The sequence below is a fragment of the Ciona intestinalis genome, chromosome 4 (assembly GCF_000224145.3).
Source record: "Ciona intestinalis chromosome 4, KH, whole genome shotgun sequence".
NCBI classification, from domain to species: Eukaryota; Metazoa; Chordata; class Ascidiacea; order Phlebobranchia; family Cionidae; genus Ciona; species Ciona intestinalis.
In genome coordinates this window covers 1,410,022-1,435,743 of record NC_020169.2, presented here as the reverse complement: position 1 = coordinate 1,435,743, position 25,722 = coordinate 1,410,022, and the positions used below count along the sequence as shown (strand labels likewise).

At 35.2% G+C, this 25,722-nt stretch overlaps 4 protein-coding genes across 6 annotated transcripts; 2 read left to right on the top strand and 2 right to left on the bottom strand.

Annotated features, from left to right (window-relative positions):
* Positions 1-565: 565 nt before the first annotated feature.
* LOC100185182 (glucosylceramidase-like) lies at positions 566-5,056 on the bottom strand. Its single transcript, XM_002122737.5, has 10 exons — positions 4,735-5,056; positions 4,404-4,604; positions 3,883-4,029; positions 3,674-3,807; positions 3,430-3,605; positions 2,733-2,880; positions 2,301-2,443; positions 2,076-2,247; positions 1,437-1,600; positions 566-888 (listed from the first exon to the last, which is right to left on the bottom strand). Exons 1-10 carry the CDS (start codon positions 4,871-4,873, stop codon positions 663-665), a joined length of 1,650 nt encoding a protein of 549 aa, XP_002122773.1. The 5' UTR covers positions 4,874-5,056; the 3' UTR covers positions 566-662.
* A 196-nt stretch (positions 5,057-5,252) lies between these two features.
* On the top strand, positions 5,253-8,910 carry LOC100182816 (dual specificity protein kinase CLK2). Of its 2 annotated transcripts, none has more exons than XM_018811674.2 (11): positions 5,253-5,431; positions 5,504-5,690; positions 6,193-6,373; positions 6,822-6,924; positions 7,281-7,347; positions 7,420-7,536; positions 7,594-7,684; positions 7,757-7,832; positions 7,889-8,113; positions 8,185-8,438; positions 8,498-8,910. In XM_018811674.2, the coding sequence occupies exons 2-11, from the start codon at positions 5,515-5,517 to the stop codon at positions 8,714-8,716; spliced, it is 1,509 nt and encodes a 502-aa protein (XP_018667219.1). In that variant the 5' UTR covers positions 5,253-5,431; positions 5,504-5,514; the 3' UTR covers positions 8,717-8,910. The 2 variants fall into 2 exon arrangements, with proteins under 2 accessions (XP_018667219.1, XP_002122993.1); XM_002122957.5 differs by having other exon boundaries at positions 5,254-5,415.
* A 1,941-nt stretch (positions 8,911-10,851) lies between these two features.
* LOC100175789 (serine/threonine-protein kinase ULK1-like) lies at positions 10,852-21,095 on the top strand. The gene is made up of 24 exons (XM_026834194.1): positions 10,852-11,027; positions 11,446-11,538; positions 11,949-11,990; positions 12,325-12,357; positions 12,449-12,485; positions 12,558-12,728; positions 12,869-12,942; positions 13,294-13,395; positions 13,484-13,542; positions 14,037-14,170; positions 14,933-15,033; positions 15,381-15,501; positions 15,942-16,234; positions 16,465-16,708; positions 16,999-17,137; positions 17,390-17,482; positions 17,604-17,650; positions 17,721-17,867; positions 18,346-18,455; positions 18,637-18,881; positions 19,155-19,273; positions 19,690-19,829; positions 20,251-20,389; positions 20,587-21,095. Exons 1-24 carry the CDS (start codon positions 10,929-10,931, stop codon positions 20,652-20,654), a joined length of 2,850 nt encoding a protein of 949 aa, XP_026689995.1. The 5' UTR covers positions 10,852-10,928; the 3' UTR covers positions 20,655-21,095.
* Positions 21,096-21,603: 508 nt separating this feature from the next.
* Positions 21,604-25,672, bottom strand: LOC100185977 (heat shock factor protein 5-like). Of its 2 annotated transcripts, none has more exons than XM_026834274.1 (7): positions 25,501-25,672; positions 24,477-24,658; positions 24,065-24,207; positions 23,498-23,692; positions 23,055-23,119; positions 22,834-22,997; positions 21,604-21,916 (listed from the first exon to the last, which is right to left on the bottom strand). In XM_026834274.1, exons 2-7 carry the CDS (start codon positions 24,539-24,541, stop codon positions 21,682-21,684), a joined length of 867 nt encoding a protein of 288 aa, XP_026690075.1. In that variant the 5' UTR covers positions 24,542-24,658; positions 25,501-25,672; the 3' UTR covers positions 21,604-21,681. The 2 variants fall into 2 exon arrangements, with proteins under 2 accessions (XP_026690075.1, XP_002124437.2); XM_002124401.2 differs by lacking the exon at positions 25,501-25,672 and adding an exon at positions 25,089-25,494.
* Between the last annotated feature and the right edge of the window lie 50 nt (positions 25,673-25,722).

Genomic DNA, 25,722 nt, shown 5'->3' with positions numbered 1-25,722 from the left:
TTGTTTAATGGTAATTAAGATTTGTTTTCGGCACCAATTTTGATGTCGCTGATCTGATTTAAGGGTGCAGTCCTGTTTTTGCCTCTCACTCCTTGAGCGCCTTATTAGCATTATCACTTCCCGCTATACGCAAAGGTATAGTAATCGTACTGTACTGTTGCTCAAGTGTATGACTGTATAAGTACGAAAGGTTTATACCAGATTTATATTTTTTTACCAATGTACATACCCTACCATAGAGTGAATATCAGACAAAAAACGTCTCCATGCCATAACACACATTTGCAGGACATGTTCAAACCGCATGTACAATTAGGAATATTTAAACCGGTAACATTTGTTGGTGATTCCTGAACAGTTGTCGTGAACAAAAACAAAGATTATCAATTATAAACAAATAATATACAAGCGCGTGTGTGATAAACTGGTGAACGCAACGATCCAAAACACGTAATTATAAATTCTGCGCGTGTAGGCTGGTTTTCGTAGACCCTAAATCAATTTCTTCCGGCTTTCTGCCTAAGCGATATAGCTCCAAATCTATTACGACACCGATAAACCAGTGTATAGTTGTTGGGTTGTGTAATTAGTGAAAATGTTCCGCAACTCATGCTGGTTGCATTGTCTAAAACAAATACGTTCACTTACACAGAAAATGGTTTTTACAGAGAGTTGAAAACAACAGTTTGAATGGAATCTGCTGGTAGTTCTGTGCGCACGTAAAACTTGTCATAAATAACATTGATCGTCTGGTTTTGTTGAGAGGTGTTTAAAAGAACGATCGTTACGATTGATTTTTCATCATCAATAAACGCAACGTGTTTCAAACTGCTTTCTTCGTTCTCCTCATGAAGAGATATTCGGACCGAATCTTCACGCAAGAATTTGCTAAAGGCAAAATTGGGCATATTGTTTACAGGTCAATAATGGACCATATATATAGGCCATTGAGGCAGGATTAGGCTTGGAGGTAATGTACAAGTACACAATAGTATGGAGGTGGGGAAGATGGGACACCTTTTCATTCTATTTTCACGTCCCATTTGGTACTAATCAAAGAACATTCAAAGAATTATAAAACTGTAATCTCGCGACTCCTCATAGACCGTTGTTACTTGTGTAAAACACGTGATCACAATATTTAGATATTATGTGCTAGGTGTCCCATCTTTCCCCATCCCACTTCAGCTTTACTAAATGACATAAAAATAAGTTTTTGTATAGGTGAAATTGTTCCCATCAGAAATATGCGTGTTTTACCGATGCAATGCTGCCATAAATATTTGTTGTTGCGATGCTGTCATATATAATAAAGTTGTTGCGATTTTGTTTAAAAAACAGAAGAATATAATTTGTTATTATTATAATACGTTTTCTAGGGGCGCGTTGTAACAATTTATAAATAAATTATCCATATACTTGTTAAAATCTCTTACCTGAAATGGCCGAGGTGATAAAATATCGGCTGTTTATAAAACTCGTCACTTTCAGCGTTCACGATAATAGCAGCGTCAACAAAATTTTTGACCCAGTTCGGTCCTCCTTCCAAATCTAGTGCTAAGTTCCAATCGACCCATCCGGCAACCCAGTGGTTTAAATCCTATAAATTACGTTACATTCTTGTCTGCAAGCATTTTGTATTTTTGACAATGACTTTCATATGTATATATTTATATGTATAGTAAGGTGGGGGGAGAGACAACTTATCATTTTATTTTCTTGTCACACTTGGTAGTAAACAAAGAAATTCATAGAATTAAAAACCGTATCCTCACAACTCCAATATACCGTTGTTATTGTTTAAAACACAATCAGTAGGCTATATTTGGATACCATGTGCTAAAGGTGTCCCATCTACCTCCACCCTACTATAAGTTAGTTGGATCTGTAATTTGCCATATGTGTTCTTGGACTTGAACAAGACACTTAACGGCAATTGCTCCGACCCAATAATTACTAACGGGTTGTCTATCAGCCATACATTAAAAAATGAAAAGAAGTCCCTCAAAATATAATGAGGAACACAGTTACATATATCACTCGTAAGTCGGTACGTTTTATTCATTCAGTCATACCTGTATAATATCCATGCTGTAGCGTTGTCCTCTTGTCCAACTGCCTAAAATAACTTTATCGGGTTGGAATGGCATTGCTCCAGAACAAGCTTCAGTGCCTAAGATAAAGTAATCTGGGAATGCTTTGTGTGTATCGCTTATTCTTGATATTGGCAGAATCCAATCCATGTACCTGAAAAAATATGAAAATCAAAATGACCGACCTCTAAAAAGTTGAAATTGTACCAGTGTACGCCTATTCCAGATACGTATTGCGATGCCGATGTGTCATTTAAAACAACTTCGGCCCATCTTGGAAATACCAGGCGTTGGTCGTCCCCAATAATTACTTTGACGTCGCCGTGGCCTCGAGAATGAAGGGTTGGACCCTATACATAAAAACAAAGAGAGTTAATTATATAAAGCAACGAAACTTTTTTGCACATTTTATTAAACAACTTGCGTATAGTAAGGTGGTGTAAGATGGGAAATATTTTATTCTCTTTTCTCGTTGATTGGTTGATATTAAACACAGAACATAATAGAGGCGTATATACACCTAATAGCTCTCAAATAGCGTTGTTTGTTGTTCAAAACACGTTAAAAAACTGCGATTTAAGTGCTATAACAGTATTTCATATCTTACCCCACAATTATGTAATAACGAAAATAACTTACCAAATCAGTTTTAATAAAGTCCCTCTGGTGTTCAGCTGTCCACCCCATACATTGAAAACTGAAGTTTCTTGCTAGGCCGTCTATCGGTTCGTTCTGAGCTGTGACCGCCCAAATATCCACTCCATTTGCTTTGTATTCTTCGAGAAATCTGATACACAAACACGCATATTATAGGCTACAGGTATACATGCCTTTCCTGTTTCATGTAAATGATGTACCAAACAAACTCACATTTATATAGTACGGTGGAGGATGATGGGACACCTTCAGCACGCAATATTCAAATATCTTGATCGTGTTTTAAACAATTAACAACGGTATAATATGGGAGTCTTGAGGATACGGTTTTATGATCTTTTGAATATTCTTTGTTTATACAATCAAATGGGACGAGAAACTAGAATGAAAAGGCGTCCCATTTTCTCCCACACTAATATAACTATACCCAATAGCTAATAACACCGTTAATTTTACTGTAAAAAACGGTTGCAACGTCAAAAATTAAGATTCAAACCAATCTTGTTCCGAGCAGCATTCGTAACGAAAACACCAAACGCAAATTTTCTACATCCCTAGCATTAGCATTTCATCTTTCGAAATAAGAAATAAATTAAAAAGTCCCAACTAATTTGCGCTTTTTGAAGTGTTTATATATCCATTACAAAAATCGCAAACGTTAAATAAAATAGTTATTAACCTGGCAAAATACAAAGCCCATGCTTTATGATATTTGTTCCCGGCTCTTCCAATAAGACTTCCTTTTCCGATAAGCGCTTTATTTGTCTTCATCCAAGCAGGGGCGCTCCATGGGCTACCGAATAGACGAAAACTTGTTCTGTTGCTCATTTCCACAGCCTTTTTAATGTAAGGAATCTATAGATGGAACAAACCGAGTAATGGGATTCCAGGTTTAATTCCTAATGTTATTCTGGATTCTTCACCTTGTATTGAAAATCTTCACTTGCTAAGCTAAAGTTTTTCATTTCGAAGTCGTTTGGTTGGTCAGCATAAGTATATAAATGTGTAGAAAAGTCGACGCTAGCCATTGGTATTCGGCCCATATTAAAGCCTATACCTATACACAAAGTCACAAAAATTTCAAAACAAATCGGTGAATATATGACGCTTGCGTTTTAGAGGCAAAACAAACCTTGATCTGAAAAGTACGAACGCAGAAAATAGTTCTGTGCTTCACTAGATAGACTGGCTATGTTAATTCCAGCAGCGTCAGTAAAAGCTCCACCAAAACCAATTAGTTTCTGAAATCGGTCTGTGGTGTTGACTATGAGGTTCCTGCCTGTATTTGAATATTATGTGTATAGATCGGTAGTTATGTTTAAAGTGGTATTATCGAGTTTTACTCAACTTAATAATATAGTAAAAACCTACATGTGTTATTATATTAAGTGCTCTGAGATACAATACAAAACAAAGACATGTATAATCGGGTCGGGGAAGATGGGACACCTTTTAATTTTATTTCTCGCCCTATTTGGTAGTAAACAAATAACTTATAAAAAAAGAATTATAAAAACGTATTCTCACACTTCCATATAGACCATTGTAAATTGTATAAAACACGATTGGGATATTCGAACATGATGTGCTAAAGGTGTACCTTACCCCACAGTACTATATATAGACCTATTCAGGATCAAATAAACGTTTTACCGGATGACGGTGTTCCGCTTTGAAAGTTCAAGGTTTGTTTTGCAAATCTCAGACCACTTTTAGAAGACGTATATGTTATGGCTTGTCCGCTTGGTATTACAGGAACCTCAGAAATTGTGTCGCAGTAAGTAGAGTTACACACGCACACAACCGAATCCGAGTTGTACATTCGAGATGCGCATGGCAGGTCGCCCGCTTTTTCTGCACAAAATACCTTTGTCAGCGAATTACGTTGGTTTGGAATAGGACATAAACTTAACATCAGCAAATTACACAATGCAAACTTGGCTGCAGCTACTGGTCTAAAATTTATAATCAACTAACGGCTTACCTTGTTCTTGGTCAATATGTGATTCCGGAAGAGCATCTTTTGGTAAAAACACAACAAGCAACGAGCATAACAAAGTTGTCCCTGCTACTCCACATATTAAAATTATAATTGGAAATCCTTTTTGGCTAGTAATTGTCATCTTTGCTTCTATGCTACTAGTTCCAAAAATGCACCACGCGACAATGAATGCACCACGCGACGTGCATTATTAGTGGACCCATCAGGTGATTGTATTTGTATTGGTTAATAATTAGTAAATGTTAGAAAGTAAATCCAAAAGGGGCATGACTTTAAAACATAATTCACATGCTTTATATTTCTTTCAATGTAAAAGTATTTAATATCAGAATTTATTTTTAATTTTAAATGTATTATTGGGGATCAAAAAAAGCGTTTTATTTTAAATCCACGGCGTATTTCAAGCGGTTAAGCGTTAAATTAAATTACCCACAATGCCATTTTTTGATGTAATTTCCGTTTCATGAAATCAAGCCAATCAAAACCGAAGAAGAAAGTTGCGTCATAGTTAGTGAATCTTACGATCGAAGTGAAAGAACAGAATTTCACGTCAGCTGTTGTTTATCTAGTTTAATCGTTCTTTAAAAGAAGAGCAAAGAGATAATATTCTTTTATAACTGTTAAACGAAGACGTCGAACAATTGCGAATTCATTATTAGTTTGGTAAGTAATTGCTAAGGTAATTATAAACCGTGACCTACTTCTCTGTATGCTTGAAAGTATTTTTTATTAAAATGTTGAATGTTCGTAGATCAAGCAGTGATGACTGTTACAAGAATGGGAAAAACCAGTCGGCGGTATCGCAGTCGAGAAAATGATGAAAACTACAAGTATGGTCAGAAACGAAGACGAGTGGAAAAGTATGATGATTATTATGAAGATACTTATGGACCCAAACGATGCAATGATTCCTATTCATGTGAAAAGCATAGCTACAGGTAATGTATAATTGTATACTATTACTATGTGAACCTATTTGGATTATTATGGTTAATCTGCGATGAAAAGAATTGCCTGAAACTTAACTTTACGGATAATCAGCACGCAAACTTTGTGGATTGTGTGAGTGGGCACTGCCAATATTTCATTACATATTTAACACTGACCAATTGGAATCTTTAGCCCAATTAACACTGACCAATTTGAATCCTTTTGTATTAAAGAATTAGCACCAAAATCAAGAATCTACGTATTGAACTAAAAAGCAAACTTTTTAATCAAGCAAACTGCACTTGAACTGCAAAAGTGGCACAGTGACCTATCGCGGTGTTGTACTGCAGCCAATTGTCAGCACTGCCATTTCAGAAGGGCCTGTCATATTTACTATTGTCTCGTTAAGTCTTTAAAGCGTAATACTCTTCCAAATCTGTGAAAAACAATTAAATAATAGCTGTTTTTTTATCTTCCTGTACTGGTTTACTAATTCTAATTTTTGATTAGCTCCCAAAGTGGCAAGCACTACCAAAGCAGCTACAATGATGGATACTACAGTCGTGATTCAAGCAGGACTTTAAACTCCCGTCAGAAGAATGAGGACTCCAGAGATCGACATGACTATTCTGGCAGCAGTCGGAGACGGAGAAGTCGACATAGAAAACATAAGTCTCGGTCTTCTCATTCGGTGAGTAATCTTTATAGTCTGGTTGTTTCCAGATAACTTGGTATATTCAGGTATATTCAGAGTAATTTAATCACTCATTTCAATCAAACTTTGTAAATCACTTTGATGGGATTGCGGAAATGATATATCTATTGATCATATTTCAATGGAGGTTAATATAGTAATGGACCAAATAATTGAGTATTTCATAAACTTTTATGCAAAGAAAGGTAAGTAATATAAGTTAGAGTAGTGGTATAGACTAGGAAAACCTAGATGTTTATGAAGTAGGCTGTTTTTTGTTATTATTTGAAAATCGTCGTTTTACAACGCTACAATATATGCTGTGGTTGTTATTCCACATATACTACGGTTGCCAATTGCTGGCCTTGCACTGAAAATCTCTTCCCTGTGTCGATGGCATATTCTGTCCCTCACACGCACACGTTCGCTGTATCATGACAAACAGAGAGATCGTCATAGAAACAAGAATGGTGGCAGGGCAAAGAGCGTGGAAGATGACGAGGAGGGTCATCTGATTTATCGTCATGGCGACTGTCTTCAAGCGAGATGTACTACAAGACTTTCTCTCGTAGTTGCAGTAAACCAATTGGCGCAAAACAGTCAGGAATGCTTCACTTAAATTTCTGTTAAAACGATATAAAAACTTTGGTTTGTCTTAAGTGAATTGTTCCTGAATGTTTAAACTAGGTCATTCTTGAAGCTGTGCGATGTCATTCTGAATTTTACTCTGTGTATAACAAACACAAACAGCACGGCACACTAAGCTTTATTAAGCCATCCCCTCCAAAACACATTAGTACAAACATTACAACCTGCATGAAACAAATGGTTGTTTATCTTAACTTATATAAAAAATCATCTTTTACCATCAAGCCTAATTGTATTTCTGTTTTTGTTAAAACAGATGAAATCCTGTCTACGCTTGGAGAAGGCACTTTCGGAAAGGTTCTGCTCTGCCTTGATCACCAAAGGTAAATTTCAATGAATTTGATAATCCGTGTATTTGGGATAAAATGTTTTAAATATTTTTTTCCCTGTTTCAGGGGTGGTAAGAAAGTGGCTTTAAAGGTGATCAAAAATATTGAGAAGTATCGCGATGCTGCTTTTCTGGAGATAAATGTTCTTAAAAAGCTTCAAGAAAAGGATCCTGTTGGAAAATAGTGAGTGGATTGTGTTTTATATCGGCTTTACATTCAATAATATTTTTGTAATTACAGCCTCTGTGTAACCATGTTGGATTGGTTCAACTACCATGGTCATATCTGCCTGGCATTTGAACTGCTTGGTTTAAGTACCTATGACTTTCAGGTAACTAATATTAATTATTTGTTGGTGTAGGTACTTGTTTATTTATCTAAAATCCAATATTTTAATGAACAGAAGGACAATCACTACATTCCATATCCCCTGGACCAAGTGCGACACATGGCCTTTCAATTAGTATGGGCTGTAAAATGTAAGTTTTTCTTACTTCAAATTATAGGAAAAGTGTTTGAACTTGAAATATTTCAGTTCTCCATGACAATCATATCACACACACTGATCTGAAACCTGAGAATATTCTTTTCCGTGATTCTTTATGTGAGTTGCGTTACAATCCATCCAAGCGAAGAGATGAAAGGCAGTTGGTCAGTTCCGATATCCGATTGATTGATTTCGGGTCAGCCACCTTTGACAATGAGCATCATAGTACAGTTGTATCTACCCGACACTACAGGGCACCTGAAGTTGTATTAGGTTTGTGTTCATTTTAGGTTTACCGTTTATAAGACAAATAAACTGGTTTATCATATTATTGTCTCACACAGAACTTGGTTGGAACCAATCCTGTGACGTGTGGTCTATTGGTTGTATTATATTTGAGTTCTACATGGGAATTACCATGTTCCAAACTCATGATAATCGAGAGCATCTAGCAATGATGGAGCGTATTCTTGGTCCTATTCCAAGTCGCATGATTAAAAAATCCCGTAAACAGAAGTATTTCTATCACAACCGTCTCGATTGGGACGAACATTCTTCTGGTGGAAAATATGTGAGAGAAAACTGCAAACCTATAATGGTAAGATTGTTATTGGAAAAAATTAAAACACAACTTAATCAATATGAAACAATCTGCAGAGGTATATTCAACGTAAAGATCACCCGGAGCACATGAAGTTAATTGATTTAATCGCACGAATGCTGGAGTATGATCCAACTAAACGTATTTCACTTGCTGAAGCAATCAACCATTCATTCTTTGATGAACTACCCCATGAAAAACGTTTCCCAAATAATCACACCAACCAATCATCTTATGAAACAAATACTCGGTGTTTACGATCTGCTGGTCGTTGATATTGATTATTTTTTTTCTTTTTTGCTGCTAGTTAAAGTGTTGCGTTGCAGGGCAAGCGGTTTTTGGTGATTGGGGCAACATTGGTCCCGGTTGTGGCATGTTGCTGCGACGCACTGTAATGCGTTCCAGTGGAAATTACTGTACAGTATATGGGTTGACTTTCTTTAATAAAAGTTTGAATAATATAAATGAAGTATAGAGTTTTCGTGCACGTTATATAATTCAGTTTGTTAAATTTGGTATATAGAATTGTTTTCCGGCTAATTATTCCAAACTAACCCATTCGACCGTTTGAAGTTTGAATACTTTGTTTAGGATTCGTGGACTTTAAGCGTCACAATAGTATTGAATGTCTACAAATGAGTTATCCGTAACACCGTATATATATAAAGTGATCTTTGCTGGAATGTGTCTAGCAAAGAAAACATTGTTTTAATTGCCCGTGGCGAGGTTGACAGTGCAACACAGATTTAATGATATAATTCAACTTGCGGCACAAGTCTTAAAGGGGCGTGTTGCGCAGCTGATGGTGTACTGTATGTGCTTGAGCGACATATCTGGCGTTTTTCAAGGGAAATATTATACCTAGTCCGCATGTTCGGCGAACTGGAACCCCTATTCAGTGTAAAACATCCTTTCCTGTTCTTATATTCACACACGTGTTTTATGCCCCAAAAGCTCCCTGTTTTTTTTTATGACAGTACGAATAAGGAAGTCATTTAATACCTACTTTAATTAGATTGAGTGAACAATAGTATGAAGCACCCTTTACAAGTGATAAGTGGGACGAAAAAATGTCCCATCCTACTCAACCCTTATATCTTGAGCACAAATGTTTTCTTATTTCCTTTACGCGAACGCGATGCTTTTTTATCTTTTAAAATTAAAATATTTTTATCATCAAGCACTGATGTTATAGAAGCACGAGCACCTGAAAGCCTATATTTTCCCCAAGGCATTTTTTGTTGATTAAGCAACAAGGAAGCAAACAACGAGAAGGAAGCAAATCAGAGACTGGATCAGTTATTAAAACATGGAGATGAACTCTATTGTTCAGGAAGGTTGCATGGAAGTAGGTTTTATTCCACTTACAAATTGCCTGCAAAGACAAGCCAAATTATAGATCTGCAGAATGGATCCTCCTTTATAAAACGCCACTGGTGTATTTTACACGAAATGAGATAATTATAGCCTACTTGTTCTGTTAGTCGCAGAAATAGGACGTCGTTTTGCCCTTCTGCCTTTTCCAAAACGCTATATGTTAGGACATACCACATACACCATGAAATACACGTATTGCTGCAGAAGTCTTTATACGTCACCGAGAGGAAGTGTTTAAACTGTGAATATAACAGCTTGTTGATTGGAGTGTCCAGTTCCCGTAAGTTTGCTCAGGGGATTGTGCATCTCTTTTTTATTCGATCTACAGAAGATAGTGGATGGTAGTGGTAGCTTAGTTATAATATCGTGGTTTAGTATCGTCTTTTTGGGTTGTTCGCTTAACAGATGCTGTTCTATTTGGTTAAGCCTTTTATGTTTGATTGCTTTGGTTTGGTCGCGCATAGATACAAAATGTACATTAATATGTAAGAACAGACACGCGGCAGGTGTTTCGAATTTAAACTTTACGAAATGGTGTATCTATGCTATCAGCTGTATTTCTTTGTTGTGGTGCAAATCCATCGAAGCGTAGGACCAAAACTGGAATTGTTTTGTGTTCACATTGTTGTTACGTTCTGTTTGTTTTATTTCGTCATCATTTGTTGTAAGGGATATGAACGGTCCAAACAGGTCAGTGCGTAAACATGTTGACCAGTATAAGGAAGTATAACACCTTACCATTGAGAGAAATGTTTGTCAACTTACATTCTATCGTTATATAACGTGAATATTTGTACCTTAGTCATACTTGCCTACCATGAACACCAGAAAGTCATAAGCCAAAAGCGAATTTGTGAAATTTTAGTAATAGCAAAGACATTAAATCCGTATACAACAGTTAGTTCATTACAAAGCTATAGATTCAGTTTAAGTTGTAGAAAAAAGAATAAAATTTATGATTTGTGTATAACCATAGTGATATACCATACAATATGTTTGTATTAGAACATGATAAATACTATTTTTATATTAGAGACCTACAAATAAGCCTAAACCAACATTTCCCCGTTTTGTATCAACTGATCCTTACATTTTCCAAGTAATACATGGATGGTAACAATGGAGTCCATTGGTGAATATGAATACAACAAAGCTGACCATATCGGACATGGAGCGTTTGCATTGGTTTACAAAGGACGCCATAAAGTTGTAAGTTAAGGTTTGAATATATTAAACATGCGAAAACATTGTACTAGTGAAGAATCTTCCGGTACATAGCAGAATAGGCTGGTGGAAAGTGTTAGTGGTTAGGGGGTTAGTGGTTATAGGAGTTAGTAGTTAGTGGATAGAGGGGTTACGGGTTAGTGGTTAGCAAATAAGGTGGGGGGAAGACTCTTCACTAGCACCAAAAACATATTATCTTCTGGTTAAGTATATAACTTTACTTAAACTTCACATGCATTATTTGTAGTCAAAATATATTATTATTTAAAAGACAAAGGTAACATTAACGCATTTTTTGGTTGAATATAACATAGTAAAAGTAAGAGTATCAATGCATATACAAGTTATTTAGCTTCTATTTAACTGTTGATTTTAAGAAGATAAACATTATATTTATTTGTAGAAAAAGCACCATGAAGTTGCAATCAAATGTATTGACAAGAAAAAAGTTGGGCGTGCTCAAACTGTGCTAGATAAAGAGATTCGAATATTAAAAGTATGTGGTTATGTTTCTGGTGTGGATTGCTGTTTTGTTTGGTTTTTGTTTAATGACTTCTTCTACTGTTAGTGGTTTGCTATACAGATGTGCAGTGTTGTTTTATGTGAAGTTTTCATTAATAATTTAGTAAGATGACCTTATTCTTATTTTTTTATTTCTTCAGCAAAATGCCTATTTTTTGCATGAATATTAATTGTATGAATTGAACTTTTATGCATTCATTTTTTTAATATTAGTGGTACTGTTTTTTTCGTGGTTTAACTAATCTGTTTTAACACAATGTTTATGTTGTTTGTGCAACTCAGCACTCCCTTTACTAATTAACTGTGCCAGCATATGTACAAATTGGATTGTAAGGTCACAAGGTGGTCAGACGTAAATTATATATTTAATGTTTATATTTGCAGGAGTTACAGCATGAAAATATTGTCCAGCTGTATGAATGCAAGGTAATATCATCATTTATTACAAATTCTGTTATGTTTACAAACATAAATAACTTATATATTGTACAATAAAGAGGGATTTTTGCATACTTTGTATAGTGTGTATATAATTAATGTTGTGTATATTGTCAATGTTATAAAGGCAATAACCTCTCTTTGGCAATTATTAGTTTTATCGCCCTCTATAACAAGGTTATGTCAGTTGAAGTCAATGCCAAAATAAGCATCTCTCTTGGGATTTCTGAGCTAGCAATGAACAACTGCTATTGTATGTTGCTACACTATCTCAACAGCCATATAATGACATCATAGATGTAATGGTTGTTTGTTTTTACAGGAATCATCCAGCAGTGTGTTCTTAGTAATGGAGGTAAATATTGATTTAAAATGAATTATAATTAAAAAAAATGAAATGAGTTTCTTGGTATTAGCTCTTCTAAATTAAAAATGCTTTATTACAGTATTGCAATGGTGGAGACTTGGCTGAATACCTTCAAGGTAATTCCATCACAATTAATTCAATCAATGTAAGCTATGGACCTGTGTAATAATCTGACCCATATATTTCAGCCAAGGGTACACTGAGTGAGGACACAATTCGAATGTTTCTGCAGCAAATTGTCTCGGCAATGGCTGCCATTCACTCTAAGGGAATTCTACACCGTGATCTGAAACCACAGAACCTTCTTTTATCACACAAAGTGCCCAACCCACGCCCCCAGGATATCACACTTAAAATAGGTACGCGTATTATCTTACACTGCCATATCTCCGAACACAGGCCTTCGTTATGCATACAAGTGCAATTTTAAATAAACAGATCGTAATCAGATAATTGCCTGCATTTTCTCAGGCCATTAAGCTGAATGTATTATTTACAGCTGATTTTGGGTTTGCAAGATATCTACAAAGCAATGCGATGGCAGCAACGTTATGTGGCTCCCCTATGTATATGGTATGTTGCTGTTTTACTAAGAATTATAATTTCTTCCACTTATATCAAATCATCATGGTTTATGTTAAATATAAATGTTTACAGTGATTTTGTATTGACTCATAACAATATTGGTGTGTAGCATATGTCAATTTATGATATACAGTAACTATACTACTCTATATTCACCGCATTACATGTAAGAATCAAAGAATGCATTATGTCTCTAAAATCACAATTGTCACAAAAATACTACATTTACTGCTCTGTAATCTTAGTTTTTTAGCATTTGCTAAAAGTATAACTCAACATATACTTATCTAATGCCTTATGTCAGTGGTTACCTCAATATTGATTTAATCAACTTTTCAGGCGCCAGAGGTGATCACTTCTCAACATTATGACGCCAAAGCAGATTTATGGAGCATTGGTACCATTGTGTACCAGTGTTTGGTGGGCAAAGCTCCTTTCCAGGTACAAAGCTTATATTCAAACTCTCATTTAAATAATCAATATAGAATCTTTATTTGTCTTTTCTAAATGCATCTACACACAATCACAGGCAAGCACGCCACAAGAGCTACGAAATTTTTACGAACGAAATCGACAAATGATTCCTAAGTAAGTCAAACTAAACTAATTATCTGCTGTTTGTTGATCACATAATTTCTCTGAGCTTTAATAAAAAATTCCACTTTTATTAAACACCAGTTACTTATACTGCAGTATATGATACATACATTTACTTGTTGCGCTAATCAATCTTAACTGCCTATTATTCTATTGTTATACTACATATTGCATCATCTGTAATGGTGCAATTAATTAGTGGTGAAATAACATGTGATAACGTGTGTTGATTCCTCCCGGTAATTTTGCAGGGCTGTTATTTGGTTATTCCCCAAGGTACCTATAGTTCTATACTATATTTACTATATATTTTGGCTATAAACATTACATGCGTCTGTAAATAAGATTATGTAAGTAATTGTCATTAGGTCTGATCATTTGGTCAGGTAATTGTACTTTTAAATTGTTTTAAGTATAACTTCTACTATTATTTCTTAGGCCATGGAGTAGAGATGTTATGTTTCTTATGCTTTATTTTTTCCTAGAATTCCGTCTGGTACTTCACCAGCTTTAAAAGATTTGTTGTTAAAACTACTACAGAAACGAATACAAGACAGAATTGGATTTAAAAGCTTTTTTAATCATCCTTTCCTAGCTATGGGTTCAAAGCAAAAATCATGTAAGTAATTAACCTTTTGACTATTTAAATTTTTTTATTTTTTATTTTTAGAATTTTTTTTATTTTTTTTAGTTTTTGGAGAAATGTACCAATGTTTTTAATACTGTGTGTCATATTTGTCATGTACAGTAAAAAAGTTAAAAAGAAAGTTTTCAACGTTGGATTTAAAAACCTGTTCACACTTTATGTCAACATTGTAAATTATTGCCCCACCTTCAATGTACAATATACTAACCAATGTAACCATGGCCTATGCTAACATTGTGCAACCATCATGTTATGTTAGAGTCATACAAGGAAAGGGCCAGTCAATTGTATGATGCAAAATTTCACCACTGACCTTTAAAGAAAGGGGGAAATTAGGCTAAGAATAGTCATGTTCTTGTGCCTGTGACTCAACCTATTTATTTGTATAATATAGAATATAATGGCATTTATGAACAATTTGTTATATTATGGCATTTTCAAGCTGTTTATAATATAGAATATGATACTAGTAGCAATTATGAAGACATTTTTATGATCTCCTTTTTAAGCTGTATATATGGAATATGATAGCGTTTAATATAATAACATTTTTCTTACCCTAACTATGTCATTTTCTGAATCACTATTTACTACTTAAAGATTGGTCCTAAAAGTTTCCAGTAATTTCCCCAAGACATTACAGTCATGTTATCACTGCTTTGTTGTTCTGTGTATGATTCTCTGTACTGTTTACACTTTAGCGGACCAACGTAATTTATTGTTGTCTTACTTCAGCTGCTCCAGTTCCTGTACCAACAAGACAAACAGCTTATGAAACCAGCCCAATATCCAGTAACAACTCAGATCCAAGAAGCATAATACCTCTATCACCAAGGGTAAAATGGATAATCATCCTAGAAAATTTGTTCCTAGGACAAGGCTGGGCACACTTTCTGCCCATGGGCTAGATTTTATTTTAAATTGGACATTTGCTTGGCCTCAAATAAGTATAAAATCGAATTAATGAGTATATATTATTTGTGTCAAGCTAAAATAAATGGGTTTGTAGTAAAGTTTTGGTCACTTTTGTCCATCATAAAAATAACACTTTACTGATAAAGTATAAAATTAGATTACATTTTTCACATTATTTTAAAATAGTAATTTGAATATTTTGAAACAACTTGTTCATATTGCTTATGAGTTATGAGTCAGTATTAATTTCTTATATACATTCCTATAGTTCAACCATGGTGTTTCACCCAATGATGATGGATCCATGCTAACAATGTCGATAGCAAGTTCACCAGATTCAAGCAAAGGTTCAGAAGATTTTGTCATGGTGTCTCATCTAGTATCATCATGTGAGTTGAAAAAACAATTAAAATAATGAACATTAGTAGTAGTACTACAATGTTTTTTACACCAAAAAAATAATAGTCATTAGTTTAAAAAATATTTTTTTACAAGTATTCAAAATAGTTTCAGAAATATTTAAAATATTTTGATTGGTTTTGCTTTTTCATATGTATTTGTAGGTTTAAACTATTTATCACTTTGGCACCAAATTATTTGATATCTGAGACGTGTCAGCACACATTTTAACAACTTTACACCATGTGTTTCTGTTGAATTGCTTAATAAATTATGAGGACACATGAAATAGGTTTCTAAATTTTATTGGTTTTCATTTTATATGGCAAATAAAGCTTCAAGGCTGTAGATAGATTACATTGTACCTGTTATAAAATTAACAAGATTATTACAAATTTGAAAATTGATAAATTTTTATTCCGCATTACAGCTGGTAGTTATGGTGGTGAACCAAACAACAACAACCATTCAACAAAAGATCGGAAATCTTCCCGATCAAAATTATCGGGAAGTCCTCGAGGAGCAAGTTCCCCTATCCTCTCATATGGAAGACGAAGATCAATCCAATCTCCTCCTCTGTCCAGCTCTCCAGTGATGAGGAGAGCAAACCAGGTCCGGAGGCAATCTGGGACCTCCATTTCTGGGCAAACATCCCAGTTAGAGTCATCAAAGAGCAAACCAACCTCCAAACCATCAGCCATGCCCATCCCTGTGCCAACACAGGTTCATATTAATTTTTAATATTAAGCTTTTTATAATCTTCTTTAATCCTTTTGCTTATTATAATATCCTACTAATGCAATATTTAATGTATTGTATATAATATAAGCCTCATTGAATAAGTGTAATCCATATTCCATTCACTTATATAATTATTTCTCTATATAACAGTGTACTAAATAACCAGACCATTCGGAAACTGACTAAGTTTAAATTTTATCTTTTAATTTCAGGTGGAAAACTATGAAAAAATAGAGCGTCGAAACTCGCAAGCGAGCATGGAATCTCTTACTCATCATGCACGTAGTGGTAGCTCTCATTCTCTCGAGAGTTCGTCTCCTTTTCAAACGGGGATTTCCCCCTCTAGCATATCCCCCAAACTCGACCCCTCACCCACGCAGGGTCGTCACATACGAAGGTTGTCGGGGGTCAGTCGAGCTGTTGAGTTCTCCACCATCATGGAAAACCCAACTGATGGTAAGACTTATAAAGTTATGCTTTTTCTGGTTATGAAATGTATATTTAAAAAATATCAAATCTAAGCTGAAGAAAAATTCAAACTTATATTAATATAAATTCGCTTTAATGTATATAACATAGTAAATTTATATTGCTACATTGAGGTTTTATTAATTTGTCTCGGGCACTGATCTTTTTACAACAATATGTTTTATTAGAGGCAGGTCTCACATTTTCACACCTGCCACAGATTAAGTATTATCACAAAACATCAAAATTCTTACTCAACTTTACATTCCTTCTCACAGAAAGCTGTAACTCATCCATTCCAAGCAACCAGAAGTCTGTCATATCAAACAGCAGTCCCAACTCTTCTTTAAGTAAAGCACAAACTGTTCCTGATCTAGTGAGATATGGGAAACTTCATCGAGAAAATTCACTTCTCAGGTTTGTAATGTTAAATGCAGACCTTGAAATTGACGGTGGCGCCAGGCAAATGCTTTATGTTTACAAACAGAAAATTAAAGTCTGTGGCAATTTAATGCAATCAGCCAAGGTAATTTGCCGCGCTGCTTAAAACAGTAGGTTTCTGTGGAATTTACCACAAATGTTTAGGTTTTTAACAGCCGCACCTTTTATTTGGATTTTAATCCAAATATGTTCAAGAAATATTATTTCATCAATTTATATTTTATACAGATGTCAAAGTTCAGGAAAACTGTCAGAGCAAGTAATGAGAATGTTGTTCAACAGCAAACAAAATGCTTTCTTTGGTTATACCCCTGCTAACAGGTAAAATCAACATAAACAGGCCATACATATATATATATATATATACACACATTATACCAATAGTAGATGCTGCAGCACAGTATATGAAGAGCAACATTAAAACATTACATTTGTTTCACAGACTTGCAGTTTGTAGATTAAGCATGGACAAGCTCTCAATACAAGCAGGTAATATTATCATAACTTTACGTTTTCATTGACATATCCACTATTAACCATGTTATAACACACAACACAGACACAAGTTCCAGCATAACGCCTCCCAACTCACCTACTGACCAAACAGAGCTACGCAAATACAACAACAACAAGAACTTGCTTTCCCATGCAAGTAAACCAACCCTTACACAACAAGCCAAACAATTTTTACCTTCATCCCCAACTGGTAAGTTATCAACATAAACTGCCATTAAGTAACTTTAATGGGTTATTGGGCCAACTTTAGCCTAAATGTCAGATCGGGCCAAGTCTGGCCTAAATCCCATATTGTGGCATATGTTGACAGTTGTACAGTGTTTTTCTATCTATTGTATAAATGTGAACTTCTTTGCTATGGTATGTCAAGGAACTATGATAAAAAAACAGTGTAAGCCAGTTACCTATTTATATAGTATCTTTCTATCTCAGTGCATAATATAGTATATTATATATAGTATATTTCTATCTCAGTGCATAATAGCGTTATATATTTTATAAGATTAACTAGAATTTTCAATGCAAATGTGGTTTATGTTACTTGTAGAAATTACTGTGGAATATGTTTATATGTTTGGTATATCCGGAATACATTAATGTTGTGTTGTGGTATATGTTGGTTGTAGGAATTACTGTAGAATGTATATATTTATTTGTCCTATTTCCAGATGGTGCTATATTTTCAGTGGGCACTCCACCTAGATTGTCGTCTAATGTTGATGGTGATGATAATAAGTGGGTAGCTCAATCTACACAACCTACATCTAACTCTCAAGAGGTACTTTTAACCATACGGAAAGGGGTGTATGGTACAACTATTTTTATATATTTCTATTAAGCCACCATTTTGTAATCATGCAAGCGTGCTGAACCAAATAATATTTTCCACTGTTCAGAATGTGTGCTTTGTATTTATCCCAGAAAAAAAAAAAATTTTATCAGAAGTGATATTCTAACAGAATAAGAATTCACCAACTCGTGAAGAAAAGTCAATTGCCACCTGCGGCTCTTCTTCGGAAATAAACGAAGCTTTGTTGCATTTCTATTGCAAGTTATCCGATGCAATAGATGATGTAGCAAGTGAACATGCCCTACCACTCAACACACAACTAATAGCTGGTGGCTTCCTAAGCAGATCAACGGTGCAACGTCAGCATGAAACCTTCTCAACTGATCCACTGCATAATGTTACCAGTGAACAAAGGTTAGTGGAATCTTACCATGGAAAAACAGTATTATGTTAAGCTTTAAAGTTATATTTTCTGGTATTTTTTCATCATAGCCTTTAGTTTGCATGTGTTATTGCTAGCTAGTTTGTAATCTATTAAAAGTAAGGTTATTTCTGTAAGTATATTTACATTGTCCCATTTTTTCTCCACTCTTTTTGTAATTTATTCAAGTTTAACGTTTTTTAGTTAGTAGTATATTATTTATAGCAAGTTATTGTATATTTCATCAAAGCTTCTTATTTCTACAGACAAGTTGAGCAAGTTCTTCTGTACATTAGATCTCTCCAAATACTTGCCACAGCATTACATACGGTTCGTAACAAAGTAAAAGCTGGTGAACTTCAACTTAATGAAGAGATGAGACAATGTAAGAACACTAGTGCTCACTGCTTGTAGTTTACCTATAAGTTTTCAGATTTTTGTTGTTGCTTTATTGAAAGGAATTGTCTGGTCCTTTTTTTAAATTTCATGAAATAAATTATTTGTAACACAATGTATTAATAAAAAATAAGCATACAAGCAAGACTATAGTCTGCCAGTGTTTATTAGCTACACGAAAAAGCATGCACAATAGTTTTTCAAAGAGAATTTTCTTTCTCGCTTAAGTGTGTTGCAAGTTTTGTTTACTTTTTTAGTTCGTTATTGGCTAAGAAATTTAAGAACCATTGGTCTACAGTGTGGAATAAGTAGGCTATAAGTTTGCTTTAAAAGTGTATACCTCACTGTCTCTGTGTCACATAGTAAGTGTTACATAACATTTATTCTTAATATTGATTATTTCAGTAATTGGTGATTTGAACAAGAGATACAAAGTTTCATGCAAGAGATGTCAAGATGCAAAGTCTAAATGTGACATGACTTCCTTGACACAAAAAAGTTACAAGTCTGCTGATAGGTTACTCTACTATTATGCAGTGCATGACGTAAGTTTTTGCAGCAATTCAGTAAACATTACATTTACATAAATCATCATTTGTTTAAACTTATATGACAGGCCTACTCAGCAGGTTATAACACGTCAGTTATACTATACATCATACATGGTTGTTTTATATACCTCTTGATTCTCCTTGTTGGTAGCAACATCAGGTTTTGAACCTGGTACCTTTCGGTTGAGAAACATTCCCTCCAACCTCTAAAATAACTTCAAAGCTTTAGTTTATAATCCCATTGATATAATAATGCCACTCATAAACTATAGAGCTATTATTTACACCAGAAAATTATGTTATAATCTGCATGGGCTGGGTCATATGTTAAGGCATGCATGGTGGCCTAGAAGCTGGGCCAAAGTTGGGCTATTGACCTAGCACCAAATAATAAGTATCTTTCACTTTTGTTAAGTGCCGAACATCAGCATTAGATGAAATGTTTGAGGGGAGCGTGGAGCGTTGCATGAAGAGATACAGACGAGCTCTTGTTTTGCTTGAAGGAATCTCCCTGTCTGCTTCTGATGCTCTTGATAAACAACGTCTTGCCAAGTGTGAGTATGTTTAATAATTCTTACCACAATACAGAAGTTTTAAATAGACACTGAAATATTTTTGGCAAGTATGTAAACTCTTAGCAAAATAAATTTTCCTTTCCTAACTGCTAATATTTTCTGTACAATCTTAAAAACAACTATTTTAAAAAATTGATTTTAATTAAATATTATCAATATCTTGTTTTATTTTACAGACAAAGCAAGTATAGACCATCGATTACAGCATTTAGAGAAACTGTGGTCGACCAAAGTAAACTCATAACAACCCAACGTACCACTTGTAAAAAGTGATTCTACCTTGGTCCCATTTACCTCCTCTGCACTACAGAGTAGTCCGTATTTGTTTATAATTATTATGTGACTTGTTTTGTAAAGGTGTTCACGTTCTTTTGCTATTTGACTGTGCTCTGTCTGCTCAAGTGTTACTGCCTTTTCAGCCACGCATATGTGTTCCCTGGCTTTCTACTTCTGACATACGTTTTTCACTTCATATGTTAATTCCTCTTGGTGATGGCACATACTTGCCACTCTTACCATGTATAAACTGTGCAATAGTGTATGCGGGCTTTCCAGAACGTGTCATGCTTACCAGTTAGACACATGCTTAGTGGTTAAGACGATGTACTATTGCTTTTTTGTAGTTCACATTGTACAATTTTAGTTTGTATGTCTTCACAATGTAATAAATGGGCATTAAAAATAATCGTTTGTGTCCCAATAAAGGTGGTTCAGTTATAAGTTAACCCAAAACTATCGATTTTCTAGACTGTCACAGTCAAGCATGGTTTCATGTAACACGGTGCTATCTATATGGTAGCATCGTACACGTTTCCAAGATACGCAAGCCAAGAGATACGCATTACGCTATTGGGCATCCAAAGTTTATTGGTGTTCACAGACAATAGGCCAACGGGGTATCTGAGGACCTTTATATTGGCGAGAGCATCCTGTAAAAGTAGAGTAGTAGACTTTACAGGCAAATGTCTTTAGTTACACGAACATTAACAACTTTGTTCGTAGAGTTAATTTTAGTAACCTTAATGTTTTAAAACCTTCAGAACGCAGGAAAATCGTCTCAACCAACTCTTTGTTGCTGACGTGTCAAAAGTAGCTTCCCCAATGCATAACCAAGTACGTAGCAGATGGTAAATGTACATATCCAGCTCACAAGGCTGCGCGAAATAAACCTTGTTCCCTATTAATTTGACTATTTTTTTTTATTTCGAACACAATGCTAACGAAAACGAACACTTAATTCTAGCCCCTGTATAGTTAACAATGCGGAACAATTAACACACAAACATATGCTCAGGTAACATACTGCTACTATGTAAGTTAGTATCGTCGCCCCACAAAGCTAAATTTCCGACATCTTCAGTCATGCAGTAAGTCTCCCCTGACGTCATGCCTACGTCATCGCTATCAAGAACTGCAGCGTTGAGCGCAGAAGTGAACTGACTTGCCGCCATCGCTGTTGAACTACTTTGGTTTTGAACACCTTTTCCGTAAGCAAATTGTTCGATTCTGTATGAAAACAATTGTGATAGACACTAATAAGAAAACAGTTATTATTTTAGAGCACTTAAAAAGTTAATTAATAATTATAACAAGTAGGTTGGGAAAGATGGGACAACTTTTCATTTTATTTTTATCCCATTTCGTAGTAAACGAAGAACATTCAAAGAATCGTAACAACCGTATCCCGATGACTTTAATAAATCGTTGTTAACTGTTTAAAACACGATCAGGATATTTGAACATTATATGCTAACAGTGTCCCATCTTACCCCACCGTACTATGTGTATTAATATTTATACGAATACGACCATGTGTGTTAAGTATATAGACCATTGTTTGACCTACATATGCTATGTTCAGCTACTCAGTCCTTATTGTACTTGCACTGCTTCAATAACGCTAATCTTTTTAATTTGCACCCAAACAGTTAATAATCATAGTTGACTCAAACAGTGTCGGGCTTGCGGCAATTATCAAGGCTTTGCCTTCGCCTCATTTCCTCACACGTTCGTTCGTTATATCTTGCTTTCTTACTGTGCAGTCGTGTTTAAATAGCAGTCGGTATTAAAAAGTTATACGAACTTTTGACGACTTTCATACCAAGTTAAACATGTATACTGTGCTATTATTGTACTGAAAGCGTAAATAGTATGCTATCATGGGTGTAGCGACCACGCCTATTCTCTTCCATATAAATGTAAATATGTTTTTAACTGTAAGCGTGTTTTAACAACTGTTGTTTTTTGCCATATCTTGTCTTTCGTATTAATATTTCTAAAACATTCGCTATCGTAATCGAAGAGACAAATTAAAGTTGTTATTATATAGACCAATTGAGACACTGTAAAACATGTGCCACGCATGTTCACAGTAAAGTAAAGCAATTAGTTAGATCTTAATTCCTGCTTAAAACTATACTTACTGCTGATCCAAGTTTCTTGCCTCAGACGTACCAGTCTCCAGTCGAATGCAAGGGTCCCCAGAAAGCATTAGATTTGGGTCCCCATTGAGTCCAACTGCATTTGAAGTACAAGGTTCGTTTCCCGTATTGTCAAACTGCTGTTGGGTCCCAACTAAATTCAACTCCTGCCAATATTAAGGTATTAACTAGCTATATGTGTCTATGGTTATCCGAATCCTCACTTTCTGCCATTGGTCTATTGTCATTTGTTTTGGTTCTGAAGGTATAACAGATCGAACAGGTGCTTCTGAAAATAAAAAAGGTACATATGCTTTAAAAAAATATAATTGGTTTTGGGTAGCTTCAATCGTTAGCACACACATGGTATAAACAATTCAATCTTTAAAATTGAACATTTTTGTTCTGACAGTGACAGTACTGTTATTCTTATTGTTTTATGTATAGTACTGGGGGGTAAGATGGGACACCTGTCGCACATAATATCCAAATACCTGATCGTGTTTTAAACAATTAACAACGGTCTATGAGAGTCGTTAGAATATGGTTCTAAAACTTTTCGAATGTTTTTTGTTCACTATCAATTGAAACAAGAAAATAAGATAAAAAAGTTGTTCCCTTTCCCACTCTACTGTATATATATACAAGTTTCGTCTGCTATGCTTACCGTTAATCGGTGTAAAATGCGACGTAGAAGGCATCATTTCGATCGGTATTGCGTTCCACGTTGCACCCGCTGTGTTAATAGTTGGCTGCATTTGTTGTGGGTGGTATGGTGGTGGTGCAGCTGATGCATAATATGCATGTACAGTTGAATAACCGCCCATGTTGAATGGTATGACTTGGTACGGAAAGTTATAGCCTGTTAATAAGAGAAAATGTTTGTCATTTAATGTTATTGTGTAGACTGTAGTAGAATGAGGTAAGACGGGTTCTCGGGACATGTATTTATTCTCCTTTCTCGTCCCATTTGGTAGTAAACAAAGAATGTTTACATAAATATATAGAAAAAACGTAGCCCCCCGACCCTATAAAAGAGCGTTCTTAATTGTTAAAAACACGACCAGGAAATATGCGATTTAGGTTCTAACGTTATTTTATCCACCCCACAGTACTATGTACAACGTTATTACATAAACAATTGTTTTGTCTTTGCAGCATCGTAGTGTACATTTTAAGTGGTCAGTTAATAGGTTTTATACGAACTTACGCTGTACGTATTAAATAGCTTTACCTGGCGGGCCTTGTGTTCGCTGTAAATAACGTTTATGTCGTTTTGTTAGTTTCATTGCCGAAGTTGGGCATTGTTGTAGTTTGGGTCTTGGTCCTTTTCTGGACGGTCGTAAGCCTCGATCCAGAAAACTTTGCTCTATAGCCCTACAAATAATTAGCGTGTTACACCCAAATAGATCGAATGGCCCGCCACTGCTACCATTGTGGGCGTGTGTTCTTTGCCAAAAAGCTTAACGGCAATTGCTTCACCCCCCAAAAAAGATAATCACCCAGAAATGTACATAAGTATTAAATCGTAAGCTTGGCACGAGGTGTATGAAACACAACACCCGTGTTATAACGATTGTCGCTGTCCCGCCACGCCAGAGAATATAATATAAGTTTCATTCAACTATTGATATAAATATACGTACTCTTCATATGCGACAACGGCATCGATCATATAAGGTTGCTGTTGCATGGTTGGTCTACGGTGCATAGGTCCCGGTTGTCTTCGAATTTGGTTGAGTAAATCTGGTCTTCCCCGCAGAAAGTATGTGTGGGCATAACGTTGCCACTCTCTTGGGTCCACGTGGCTATCGTTGGTTATTGCTACCTACAGAATGAAAAAAATAATAAATCTGTACGTGTAAAACTCTTATAAAAAATAAATAAAACTCTTATGAAAAATAAATAAAACTCTTATGAAAAATAAATGTGTACGTATAAAGCGGAAAATCTCTTTAACAATGAAACCATTTCATGTTCTATTCTGTAAGAGTAAGTTCCTACGGCATGTAACCTGGTAATTTAGGCTATATTACTTCATAGAGTCCATATGGTGCCTTAAATATTTCTACAACATCTCCCGTGGCAGTAATGCTGTGATTTCTAGTAACAATTTACCTTCTGCCTTACGCATAAGCGTACATGTTACTATACATGATGGCTGCCTTTTGGGGGTCCAAATTTCTAAATTATTGAAGTATACTGTTCCCTGTTTTGACTCTTGTAGCTAAATAAACATTCAATCTGGTAAAACATACCTTCCTAAACCCATACAAGTTTAGCTGGCGAACAAAGCTGGTGAATGTGATTGTTTTAAAACCGTCTGCTTCTGGAACTGAGTCATTTCTCAATATCTCTTGCTCAAATCTTGGTAAATCTACAACTATATGACTTCCACTTTCGGCCCACCATAGCGAAAGATACTTCTCATTAGACACGATACGATACAGTTTCACTGGGAAGCATGTGTAACTGAGTTCCTGTACGTACCGACCGCCATTAAGCACAAAACTTCCAGAATTCATATTATTGTACTGCATTCACAACTTATTCTTCTGGAATGTTCTTGCTGTAGAACCAAGACAATGGACTAGAATACTAGATAATGTTACTTCACAATGAAAATATATTTTTATTTATTACATTACAATGGAGATAAAATCCACCGACCTTTACTTTTCTCGTAAACTAGTAAAATGTTTCAACGTGGTTTTCCATCCCCAAAACGCCATTTGTTACTGTATGTTTAGCGCGAATAACCAGTTTGCTCTCGTTCTCGCGTGTTTTATAAACCTTTTTTACCAACGAAAGAAAGTGACCATGAAAACGGCGCGAAAGTTTCATACGCTGTGTGATGTCTGCAGTTTTAACGCGGTAAGTTCATTTATTTTA